Source organism: Giraffa tippelskirchi, chromosome 7 (genome assembly GCF_054371585.1).
Source record: "Giraffa tippelskirchi isolate mGirTip1 chromosome 7, T2T-mGirTip1v1.2.pri, whole genome shotgun sequence".
Classification (NCBI taxonomy): Eukaryota; Metazoa; Chordata; class Mammalia; order Artiodactyla; family Giraffidae; genus Giraffa; species Giraffa tippelskirchi.
In genome coordinates, this window is record NC_137281.1 from 110225046 (window position 1) to 110238489 (window position 13444).

The window sequence follows — 13444 nt, forward strand, 5'->3', positions numbered from 1 at the left end:
ATGACTTGTGCCCTGAAATATTAGATGTAGTATAGCCTGAGTGAACATGTGCCTATTTTTAAGTCAAATATCATTTTAATTATTTTTCTTTCATATCATATGAGGTGAGTATCTAACATCTGGTCCTTTAATTTTCAGACCATTATCTGTTTGCATTATATCTATATTACTGGTATCTTTAAAGTGTAAAGCTGTTAGTAATATTAAATTTGATAGAAGGAATATTTAAGCTCATAATAAACTATAAAAAAATCCTAATCCAAAGAAACAATATTCTAGTTATGCTGTGTAGCTGTTTCTTATGGTTTGATTATGCTACTTTAAATTTTAAGGGGAAAAAAATAACAAACTCTTTTATCATCTTGGTAATTAAGGACTGATGTCCCCATACTTTTACAGTTTTATAAGAAACATTGTTTCCTTCAGTCAAGACACATCTCTAGGAAATTATATCTGTAATTTATCAGTCAAGACTTGAACTAAAATAGATTAAGGGAATCCATTTGATTGTGATTCTTAGACACATGTACACAGACACAAATACTTGTTATAAAGTAACTTTTTGTTCCTTAACTTTAGCTCTTTATGTTCATTCCTTATAGACTTTATCTTAGGATTCTTCATGGAGAAACAGAATACAATCTAGAGAAATTGGCTATGTAGTTAATAACATGTATTGCCTGTGTCATAGTTAATAATACATATTTTTACTAATTCACCATTTCAGTTTTTCATGAAATATTTTTCTTTGATCTAATATACGATGTGAAAAGAAGTTCCAAATCAAAATTTATCTCTAATGGAATCCTAGAATTCTATTATAGGGATTTTTCTGTTTGTCCTAGGAGAAAAGTTATAGTTTTCCATCTAACAAAATTGTACTTACCAGGTGCTAATAAAGGTTGCCTTTATTTTTAATTTGGATGGAAAAATACTAGTTTTTGTCTGATTGGCATTTGAAAATTGATTTAAAAATAATGTTAATTTTGTATAATCTTAATGGAGGCCTTTTTGGTTCTTCACAGTTCATATTGTACTTTTAGTGAATTTGAGATTATTTTATGTGCTATATTATCTTTACATTTTGCTGATCACAAGGATTCTGTTACTTTTCAGTATCCAGCAACTCTTCTCAAGATGATGTGTTTGATTTAAAGGTCACCGCTAAGTTAAATGCATTTAATGTTTTTGTCTGTGATCAGAAGTGTAACATTGCAGATATTAGAATACATGGTAAGTAGTTATTCCTTGGTGTAGGTATTTTTGTTTCCTTACATAGACCTTCAGGAAGAATGAGCTTGTTGCATGGTAGATTTCTCATGGCTTGTCTTTTATTTTTATTTTTTCAAGATTTCAGTAATGGTTAGTAAAATTATATTTTTCCCCTCATCTGATCAGCTATTCCACATTCTTTGCATTTCCATGTAAATTTTACCATTAGCTTTCCAACTTCACAGTTGTGAGTGTTGGACCGTGGAGAAAGCTGAGTGCCAAAGAAGCTTTCGAATTGTGGTGTTGAAGAAGACTCTTGAGAGTTCCTTGGATTGCAAGGAGATCAAACCAATCCATTCTAAAGGAAATCAACCCTGAATATTCATTGGAAGGACTGATGCTGAAGTTGAAGCTCCAATATTTTGACCACCTGATGCGAGGAACTCACTCACTGGAAAAGACCCTGATGCTGGGGAAAGATTGAAGGCAAAAAGAATAGGAGATGGCAGAGGATGAGATGGTTAGATAGGGGACATGAATTTGAGCAAACTCCAGGAGATAGTGTGGAACAGAGGAGTCTGGTGTGCAGCGGTCCATGGGGTCAACAAAGAGTTGAACATGACTTAGTGACTTCAAGGACAGCAGCCATTTTCAACAAAAAGCTTTGTAGTATTTTTTTTTTCTTAGCTTTGTAGTATTTTAATTGGGATTGCATTGCATCTATAGACCAATTTAAGGAGAATTGATATCTTAACGATATCTTATTCATTAACATGGTATGACTTTCCATTTATTTATTTTTTAAATGGTAAACTTTATTATATATTTGTTGTTTAGTTGATAAGTTGTGTCTGACTCTTTTGGGATCTCCTGTAGCCCACCAGGCTCCTCTGTCCATGGGATTACCCAGGCAAGAATACTAGAGTGGGTTACCATTTCTTTCTCTAGGGGATCTTCCCAAACCAGGGATCAAACCCGTGTTTCCTGCACACATCTCCTGCATTGCAGGCAGATTCTTTACTGCTGAACCACCAGGGAAGCCCTATTTATTCATTTTTAAAATATTTTATTGGAGTATAGTTGCTTTACAATGTTGTGTTAGTTTCTACTGTACAAAAAAGCAAATCAGTAGACTTCCCTGGTGGCTCAGTGGTAAAGAATTAGCTTGCCAGTGCAAGAGACATGGGTTCAACCCCTGTTCCAGGAAGGTACCACAAGCTGTGGAGCAACTAAGCCATGCACCACAACTATTGAGCCTGTATTCTAGAGCCCTTGCACCAGAACTGCTGAAGCCCATGCACTCTAGAGCCTGTGCTTCGCAACAAGAGAAGCCACTACAATGAGAAGCCCTAGCATCACAAAGAAGAGTAGCCCCTGGTCAACACAACTAGAAAAAAGCCTGGGTGTAGCAGTGAAGACTCAGCACAGTCATTAAAAAAAAAAAAAAAGCAAATGAGCTATAAAAAGTGAGTGTGTTAGTTGCTTAGTTACATCGGACTCTTTGCAACCCCCTGGACTGTAGCCTGCCAGGCTCCTGTGTCCATGGGATTTCCCAGGCAAGAATACTGGAGTGGGTTGCCATTTCCTTCTCCAGAGGATCTTCCCAACTCAAGGATTGAACCTGGGTCTCTTGCATTGGCAGGCAGATTCTTTACCATCTGAGCCATATGTGTATATATATCCCCTCCCTCTTGAACCTCCCCCCCACCGTCCCACCCCTCTAGATCATTAGTCATCTTCAGGTTTCTTTATATTGAAGACTCCTGCAAACTTTTCAGAGATACACTTTGAAATGTTAGAAGTAAATTTGTTATGATTCATGACTGATATAAGACATTTCTTATATTTAAAAAATTTTTTCAGAATAAGTCTAAGATTAAGTCTCATGTTCTGTTTGCATTTTCAGAATAATATGATTTTAAATGGAGAAATGAATAGCATAGCATCTCACTGAGTAAAGAAAATGTCATTGTCCTATTGCCCTTGCCTTTTGTGCATATATAACATCAATAAAAGAGGTTTCTAAAAGAACTTCTATAAGTTTTACTCATCATCAGCCTGATAGAAAGATGAGTTCAGATTATATCATGGATTCTGGAACAGCATGTCAAGGTTCAAATTTTGACTCTAAAACTTACTGGTTGACCTTGAGCAAGTTAATTTATGTTTCCATGCCTGAGTTTCTTATTCTATAAAATGGACACTGTTATAATAATTATTCATGGGATTGTTGTGAGGATTAAGTTTGCATATTTGCATATATTAAGAAAAATGCCTGTCATGTACATAATAAGCAGTTAACAGGGGTTAGAAAATCAGTTCCATTCAGTAAATACTACTAAGGATCTGTTTATGGGTAGCATGGTAATGATCTAGGTTCATTATTGGGGCTGAGCTGTAGCCATTCTCCAATTCACTCTGAGAAGTGTTTTTAAAAATCATGCCTTTAGAAATCATGAAAATGACAAACATATTTTGGAGAGAAATTGTGTTTTGGATACAGTTTATTGTAGAAAGAATAGTATTTATTCATCAAATTATATTTATTCTTAGCTTTCAGATTAATAGTTTTTATTATATAATGTTAATAAAATGACTGTTCAACATATGTTAGGTATTGTCCTAAATAACTGATTCTGATCATGCTAACACCCAGGATACTTGTGTTTGGAGACCTGTGATTAATTGTCTTTGAAATTTGATTACTTTTGTTTTAAAATTTCCACAAATTTTATGAGTGAGATGCTTCTAGCACTTAAAGATATTGTAATATTTGTTAGGTATTTCATACATAGTAGTTGTTGCCTCTGGAACTTCCCTGGTGGTCCAGTGGTTAAGATTCTGTGCTTCCAGTGCAGGGGGAGCTGGTTTGATCCCTGGCTGGAGAACTGAGATCTGACATGCCTCATGGCATGGCCAAAAAAATTTTTACAAACTATTAAAAACTAAGTTGTTACTTTACCTATGTCTAATAGTAATTTTATCTGTTCTCTATCTTGGTAGTATATTATTGAATTTAAATAACACTGAATTAGCTCATTTGGATTAGATTAAAAGTGTTGTGTTTCCCACAGGAATGGATGCCTCTGTTTCTGTGAGGCCAAAGCAGACCGACATGTTTGCCAGACTTAAGGATATCATAGTTACAAATGTTGATTTAACATCCATTCACAAAAAGGTAATTAAAAAAATGTTTCAATATTGAAATTTATTTTTGTTTTTTTTTGTATCTGGAGATGTCTTTAATCATTCGTTCAGTGTATATGTATTATCTATCATTTGTCAGGCAATTTGTTGAGGATTGGCCATGAATATGGTCATTGTCTGCTTTCACATTGTATATAGACTAGATGATGTGTTATTTTTGACCGGTTAAGTGATTAATATCTCCATTGATAAAACTTTTTTTTATGGATTTAGAAAAATGTTATTGTCAAGTTAAATGCTTTTAACTGATATTTTGTTGAAGCTTGGATATAAATGATGCTTCTTTATATGTCAAGGACTCCGTAATAAGAAACCTTGTAATACAGTGATGCAACTCTTTTGATGTAATAATGAGTTAATTTAATACTTTTAGGCTGTCTCTATTTTGGGAGATGAAGTCTTTAGGTTCGAAATGACTCTTTATCCAGATGCCACAGAAGGAAAGGCCTATGCTGATATGTCTAAAGTAGATGGCAAGCTTAGTCTCAAAGTGGGCTGTATTCAGATTGTATATGTTCATAAATTCTTCATGTCTCTTTTGGTAAGTTTATTTTAAAAATATATTTATTTCTCACTGAAGCCTAAATATTTTTGCCTGTGTATCTGAATCTAGATAGTCAAAATCTTTACTAAATAGGGTTGTGTGATAAACTCCCAAATGCTGAACAGATTATTGCAGTTAAGGAAATCTTTTACATGATGGATAACTAAATGAGTTTTTGTTATAATTGGTTTGAACCAACTATGAAGGATCATTCTTTAACATAGTTACATAGTTTGAAAATACTTTCTGGTGTTTCGGTTAGGGCTTTTCAGTGTTAGTTGTTTTGAGAGATACCCTTAAAAAATGTTTAGCTAAAAGAATCCTTTAAGGAGATCATCAGGCATTGGAAGGGCTAATACTGGAACTTACAGCTTTGATTATAATTATCATCAACAAGGCCATAAAATTCTTTTAATTATTTATTTCCATGTAAGTTTCATAGAGTGAAGAGTTTAATTTGCCTATGCCTTTCTTTTAGTAGGACTGTTAATCAAAGCTTTCAAATCACACATTTCTATGTAAACCATTATGTTTTATTTTTCTGAAAAGTAATTTATTTGGAGGGGGTTAGTTAAATAAACAACTAAATAAGTCATCTGTGTTATTAATGGATGTGCATCAAGAATATCGCTTCCAGTTCTTTTCTCTAGGAAAAGTCTTTCTGTTTTTAGTTGAAATTGAGATAAATGGTATCTTACTCTAAATAATTTTTGACTCTTGTTAGTGATAGCAAGATTGTAAACACTTAAGCACCTTTGCTCATGTTGAAGTACACTTAAGAAAAGAATCTTCAGAAATAAACAGGCAAAACCTTAGTTTCTAAAACTAGACTTTTTTCCTCAGACCTAGAGGTACAAATTCAAAGCTACTTTGGGAGCTGGAAAGCTTTCTCCTCCATCTTTTTATGTAAATTTGGGTTAAAATGGCCAACATTCATGAGTAAAAGGGAGGTTTTAAATGAGTGAAAGGGAGGTTTCATGTCGATGTATTGCAAAAACCACAATATTGTAGAGTAGCCTCCAATTTAAATAAATAAATTTTACAAATATGAAACAAAAACATGTAAAACATTTAGCAAATTCTCAATAAACATTGTTATTTTCACACACACAAAAAAGAATTGCTACCAAAATTTGTCAATAAACAAATAATTCTGAAATACATAAAGTGAAGGGACTCTTGTTCATGTTAATTATATCAGAGTGTATCTTTCTAAACCTTATTTCATGTACACAGTCATAAATAACATCTCTTTTACTTCACCTCTTTTATTTAGCTTTTCTTTTTTAAAGTTTTTCCTTTTAAAAATAAATCTCTGTTTTGGGGGTAACTCTAAATACCAATATTTTCCCACAGAACTTCCTCAACAATTTTCAAACTGCCAAAGAAGCTTTGAGCACAGCTACGGCCCAGGCTGCAGAAAGAGCTGCTTCCAGCATGAAAGACTTGGCCGAAAAGAGTTTCCGCCTTTTGATGGATATCAACTTGAAAGCGCCAGTTATTATCATTCCTCAGTCTTCAGTATCACCTAATGCTGTTATAGCAGATCTGGGTTTAATCACAGTTGAAAACCGATTTAATGTAGTTTCTAAGGGACATCATTCTCTACCCCCTGTCATTGATAAAATGGACATCCAACTCACTCAGCTAAAGCTGTCCAGGTATAAATATATAATCCAATTGTGTATTGTTGTTTAGTCGCTAAGTTGTGTCCGACTCTTTTTCCATCCTGTGACTATAGCCTGCCAGGCTCCTCTGTCCATGGGATTTCCCAGGCAAGAATACTGGAGTGGGTTGCCATTTCTTTCCCCAGGGAATCTTCCCTACCCAGGAGATACCCACATCTCCTGCATTTTAGGTGGATTCTTTACCACTGATTCACCAGGGAAGCCCCAACTGTGTATTACTTACTAGAAATAGAATTTTCATAGAATCTTTGCCAGGGTAAAACACTCAAGTGGTTCATGGTTCATATTCCTTATTTCTTCTAATCGTGAAACTTGGACCATTGGTTTTTGGTTAGTGGGTGATAGTGATGGACCTCACAGAATCTATACTTTGTCTTACTAAATTTATGATGGTTTTTTTTTTTACTCTATAAAAATTTCCTATTATAAGATTATGGTTAATACTTAATTTAGATATTTTTTTATTTGCTTTGCATATAGCTGTACATGGACAAAGGCTTCTTAAAAATATAATAAAATTTAAGATTTATTTCTCATTTCCAAAGCATGTCACATTTAGGAATTCTCAGTAAGATATCTAATGGATTATCAAATCAAAATGGGAAAGTGTTGGCTCTGTTGAATGACAAGAGTGAGTGAGTTGGTGGTTCAAATATTTGTTGGCTGGCAGGCTAGAAATGACTATTACAGTATGCTTGTTTAACTTCAAGGTTTGGTGAGCTTTTTCCCTTTGATTTTTTTTTTTTTCCCTTTGATTTTGGAGAAGTGCTAATAGCATAAACCTAAGGGCTTAGTAGAGCATCACTTTCTTGGTCCTTCAGAGAAGTTTTAGGAGGATGTAACATTTGTTTGTACAACATTGGTTAGTAGCTATTATTAGTCTTTAGGAAAGATAGTAAATAGTGCAGTAGTCATACTCATGCAGTTTGTTTCTTTGAAATCAGCATTGCATGGGCTTTGTTTTATGTAGCTCTGCTTTATAAACTTATTCTGATTGGTTTGTGAAAAGAAGCATGTTCTAAAAGAATTCTGATAGCAGTCTTTAGTGTTTGGAAAATTGCTCTGTGGAAACTGGTACACATATGATGATAGTCTTCATTTTAAAATGTAGATTTTAGAAATATAAAATAAATTCTTAATTATCTTTCAGAACAATTTTGCAGGCTGACTTACCACAACATGACATTGAAATTTTAAAACCAGTCAACATGCTTTTATACATACAGCGAAATTTAGCAGCATCGTGGTATGTGCAGATTCCAGGAATGGAGGTAAAAGGAAGACTAAAACCTATGCAGGTAAGTATATGTATAAAATAATTGCTTGCTAGCTAGACTTTTATCATTGATCACAATATAGTTCTAGTGTACATCAGAAGTGATAAAACGTTTAAAAGGGAATACTTTGTTAACTGAGAATTAAGATGCCGTAGTTTTTCACACTTTTTTTATTTCTTATTAGTTGGATATTTGGTGAAGCCAGCAAGAACTCTGAGGTTAAAAACTAGGGAGTCTACTGAGATTATTATTAGTAATTTTAGAAGATTACGTTCAAGTTTTAAGACAAATTATAAAAGAAAAGTGATATTTTAAATTTTATTAAAAATTTTTTTTTGACCATGCTACATGGCATGTGGGATCCTAATTCCCCAGCCAAGGACTGAATCTGCGCCCCCTGCATTGGAAGTATAGAATCTTAAGTATAGAACCTCCAGGCAAGTCCCTGTAAAGTGATATTTAGATACCACATCCAAAGCACCTTAAATAGTATTTTTAATGTATAGAAACACTTTTAATTAGAAAACCAGACATTTTCAGTAGGTGAATACGTTGAGTTGGTAAGCATATAAACAGCAGTATTTTTCATATTGTAGTTAGCAGGTTGTAGGTAGGCTCACAGGAAGAGATGATACTGGTCAAAGGTGGTCACCAAAGTGTAGGAACCTTAGGATTCTTATGTGCCTCTGTGTAAAACTGCTGAAGCCACGCCGTAGGGGATAAGGAAAGAGGGAGTGACTGAACAGAATGTGTCAGAGATGAGTGAAAATTCAGTAGTGTAGTAGGTTTTGATATCTGTGACTATTTCAGAGTTAGTTCTAAGATAAAACAAGAAGGGTCAAAGGAGCCGAGTTCTACTAGTGAGGATGTTAAAATTGAGGCTTGCTGTAGGAATGAGAGATCCCTGTCTGTAGTATGAGTAGATATATAAAGAAGAGCATGTGTTTATTGAGAGTATTCACTTTTCTATTCTAGGATATAGTACTGTTCTCTTAAATTCTCCCTTGCTCAGATTAGATCCCAGAACTGACATTGGATCCTTTTCAAATACTAGGAGGTGGTGAAGTTAGCTGTTCTTCGGGAGGCTATGATATCTCAGTTGGTAGCACAAGTGGGAATGAACATAGAAAGAAGTTCTGGGGAGTTAAAGTGACATCTGTTTTCTAAGGACTGGGACTTGGCGCAAATAAGAAATCCCTGGTCATCATCTCATGCTAAAATATTGCCACACTTTCATTTAGGCTGGGAATCAGGTGTTGTCCTTGGTGATAGGGGCACAATTTGAGGGGCACAGGATACTGCAGTGTTCAGAAGAAAAGGTGCTGTGAATGCACCTGTTTGGATTTGGGTTTAGGTGCTTCAAAAAGGCCTTTTGGACCACTATATGTGTAAGTTATTACTGTTATTTAGTTGCTAAGTTGTGTCTGACTCTTGCAACCCCATGGACTGTAGCCCACCTGGCTTCTCTGTCCATGGGATTTCCCAGGCAGGAATACTAGAGTGGGTTGCCATTTCCTTCTCCAGGGGATTTTCCTGACCCAGAGATTGAACCTGAACCTCCTGCATTGGCAGGCAAATTCTTTACCTTTGAGCCACCAGGGAAACCCCAATATGTGTAGGGGAAATGCACAAAAGATGGAAGGATGGAAAGGTTTAATGGGTCTTAGCAGCCAGTAGCATCTTTGTTTATCCTAGCAACTTCATGTTGTTCTGCAGCCACTGATGAGGAAGATGATATTATTCGTATTTTAAAGATTAAGAAATGAGTCAAGGAGGCTAAGAAACTTAGCCAACAGCACAGCTTAAGAGTGGTATAATTGACACATATCTACTTGACTCAAAATCTCTTGCTTTTTTTTTTTTTTTGTCACATATTCCCTTTCTATAAATGTTGGAGATTAGCAAGATGCTCATCCTGGCCTGTGTTTTGGCTTTTAACAATTCTGTGTAGATGCATTTGTTACTGTTGTAGGAGGCATCATCTTGATAAATTAAATGATTTAAGTATATGCAGACACACATGTACTGAGAATAAGACTACATTGCAGGAACGCATCTTTTTCCTTCTTGATGGAGACTGGAAACTGAACAGCATTCTTTCTGTTTTGAGTTTGGGGGAGAGTAAACAATGTGGAGGAGGATGCCGGTACTGGATGAGAAGAGAGAGAAGCAGAATGGAGATGAGGAGCTAGGGAGACAGGAGAGGAACACAGGTCCAGAACAGAATGAGTTACAGTAACAGTAACAGTTAAGGCAGGAGGAGGGGAGTATTGGAAGCAGGGACTTGGATATGAGTGGAGGCTAAAGCGTGTTTACACACAGGGGTAATGTCTAATACTGTACAAGATAAAATACTTTCATCCTGCTATTTATGGTCCCAACTGGCTTGTTTTTTTTTTTTTTTAGTTAGGTGAACATTTAATTTGACAGACCGTAAGTTAAGACATAGATATTTTGCATCATTTATTACTTTGTATTAACAGTAAGCTATTGTTGGTTTCTAGGTTGCTCTCAGTAGAGATGACTTAACAGTTTTAATGAAAATTTTGCTAGAGAATCTTGGAGAAGCTTCTTCACAGCCAAGCCCTACTCTCTCTACCCAGGAGGCTGTGAGAGTCAGACAAGATGTTTCCAGTAGACCTGACCACTTCATAGGTATAAATTGATGGAGATTTTTGCTTTGATTATTGAGAAGAATTAGATGTTAATGCCATATTTATATTTAGTGGGTTTTTAATTGTCCAGTGTAATGTGGTGTGAACTGATCCAATGGTTATTATTTACTGTGGAAGATCAGAAGGGGCTGAGACTGCTTTGAAGCTCCCAGGGGAAGGACGTGGGCTCATTGCTCTAAAGGGAGGGCCCACCTCTTGTTGCCTGCATGATGCATGCTTGCCCTTTATTTGTGAAAGTTGAATTTGCCCAATTCAAGGGGCATTGAAGTAGTGTACTTTGAGAGAAAAAGCAAAGTAGGGATGCAGCATAGTAGGATCCCAAAATAATTAGGAGAGAAAAGGAACTGGTGTCATACTCAGATGACTGGTCCATGGAATAGGAAGGTATTCTTGTTCAGTAACAGCTTTGCTTATCTGTCTTCACTGGGGAGTTATATAGTCAGATACATAAAGGAATTTTCCAGATTATGAAAATTGTTATCTTTCAAAGGCACTGAACCTTTTAAATTCAGCCATTTTTAAAAGGCATTTTTTCTAACATATAAGGTTCCTTTTTGCTTTCTTGGCCAAGTATATAGAATAATTTTATAATTTCACTCTTTTTCATCATTTAAAATTATTATGTGAATATCATGTTTTGTTTTAGACTGTGAATAAGTTAGTATTTTCATGGCTAATGTGAGATGGAGTGTTCCTTGTCCATTTAATCAATGACCCCAGACTGCTATGCTTTTATCATGCTTAAGTCATCGACTGTTAGTTATGGCAGCAGTCAATTAAGCTGCCAGTAAATAATACTAAGCCAACAGTGCTTCTCCTATAGTTAGGTCTGGTGTGTTTTGAAGTCATAAAACAAATGCCTAGAGCAGTGTGCAAAATAAGGTTTTTGGTTCAGGATAGTTATGAGCACTATATGAGTTTAGTGAGGCCTCTCTCCCCAGGCTGAGTTCACGCCACTGTGCAGACAAATGCTAGATAAGTAGGCTGTTGTTGTAGTTAGACGGGAACTGTGTACTGTACGGATGAATAAACTGTAGCAGGCAAGCTTTATGTGGTTAACAATCTCACTATGTTCAGCTGTGGTCAGTTTGTGTCCCTGGTTCAAGCTGTATAGTTAATGTGGTACTTGGGAAAACACAAAAAGTTCTGATGGAAAAACTACAGAGATAATGAAGATGGGAATGTAACTTATTTTCGGGAAAGGTAAAGGGAAAAACACTATAGAGTTTTCCAACTTGGAAAAGCCTTTATGTAGTTAAAGTACGCTGTATTTGCTCTTGCAGTAACTTTTATGAATAGGCTTTCCTATAAATGACCAAAAGAATAGAATCCATCTCCAAAAGAGACTGCAGAATCACTTTGTAAGCAGGATTGAAAGCATTATGTATTCTTTGTCTAAAAAGTTTCTGTCTAAAGATGAGGGATAAGACTGCATTACTTCTTGAAGTCTCTTTCACCTCAAAATTCCAGAGACTCCGTGTCCCACATTATATTTGAGGTCTCTTCAACTCTGCTTTCAAGTTATATTCTGTTCTATCAAAGGTAACGGATTGGATGACATAGGTAATTAAAGATAGACGTGAACTACACTAGCAGAGGATCTTTTACTGACTAGCTGTCTGATCTTGGACAAAGTGTTTGACTTTTCTCTGCCTCCAATTTCATAGTTTCTTGAGAATGACCTGTAACCAGTTAAGTGAAATGATTTGATAATTATAAACTACAATGAAGTAGTCGCGTTTGTAGGGCTTTTTAAAAAAAGTTGTCTTAATAGGCTTTGCCAGGCAGTCTTTTTATTTTTAATGTAGATAGTCTGTGACTGTCATTTTGCCCTGTACTAAATATCATGGAATATATTGCCATTTTTGTTAATTGTTTCATCATGATTTAAATAATTCTTGAAAGTATGATATAAATTTAGAATAATAAATTATTATCCTAGCTTTCAAAAATGTATAAAGTCATATAATACTTAAAAGCTTACTAATTTTCATATTTATATTTGAACCATCAGAACAAGAAGATGTGACAGACTCAAAGCTTGCTTTGGACCAGAATGTCACTCTCCAGTTTGACTTCCACTTTGAATCTCTTTCTGTTGTACTTTATAACAATGATACCTGCCAGGTATGTAGTTAATGTCTATATCTAGGAGAAAGTCCTTAGCTCTTGATACATCAATTTTAGAATGTTGTCATTTTTTTGATGTGATTTTTCTTCTCAAGATTGATGTCTGTTAAATTCTATTTGGCCTACAGAGTATGCATTGGTCTTGCTCTCTGTTTCCACTTTGTTAGTGTTTTTAATCTTTCTAGGCTAGGGGAAACTTTTTACTTTTTTCCAAGTAATACCAGAGCTAAAATATTTAGACCTAGCTCTAGGAGAAATATTTTATATGTGGATAATTAGCTGTATGTACATATGTATTACATAGTTATATATACATGCATATTTAACTATTTAAGGAAGATAATTTAGTGGCTTTGGAACCTTAGAGGGTTATTTTAAAATTTATGATTATCCATGATATATAAGCATTAGTTATGTTCCTCTTGAATAAACTTTTTATTTAGTAGATAATATGTTAAGGATACTGATTAGTGAATTGAGGAACCAAGGTCTAGTGCCATTATGATTTGAACCACATAATGTGTCATTGATATTTTTTTAGAAAGCTTTTTTATATAGTGTCTTCTAATAAATGTTTTTTATTAATCAGTTAATTAATATCATCATAATACGCATGCATTTGATACCCATAATAAACACTTATTGTAAGTATTATATCTATTGTTTATATCCATGTATATGTTTTGTTATGTTTCATATTGTTTTCTAAGA

The 13444-nt window shown here is 34.8% G+C and overlaps 1 protein-coding gene across 4 annotated transcripts in view; it reads left to right on the plus strand.

Moving 5' to 3' along the window:
- The window catches only part of VPS13C (vacuolar protein sorting 13 homolog C), a 173226-nt gene that overhangs the window by 98968 nt on the left and 60814 nt on the right, over positions 1 to 13444 (plus strand). For all 4 annotated transcript variants that reach the window (XM_081507564.1, XM_081507565.1, XM_081507566.1 and 1 more), the window contains 7 exons: positions 1117 to 1233; positions 4287 to 4390; positions 4793 to 4960; positions 6320 to 6624; positions 7802 to 7949; positions 10433 to 10583; positions 12618 to 12730. In XM_081507564.1, the coding sequence (XP_081363690.1) occupies positions 1117 to 1233; positions 4287 to 4390; positions 4793 to 4960; positions 6320 to 6624; positions 7802 to 7949; positions 10433 to 10583; positions 12618 to 12730 (1106 nt within the window). The remainder of the gene's footprint in view (positions 1 to 1116; positions 1234 to 4286; positions 4391 to 4792; positions 4961 to 6319; positions 6625 to 7801; positions 7950 to 10432; positions 10584 to 12617; positions 12731 to 13444) is intronic.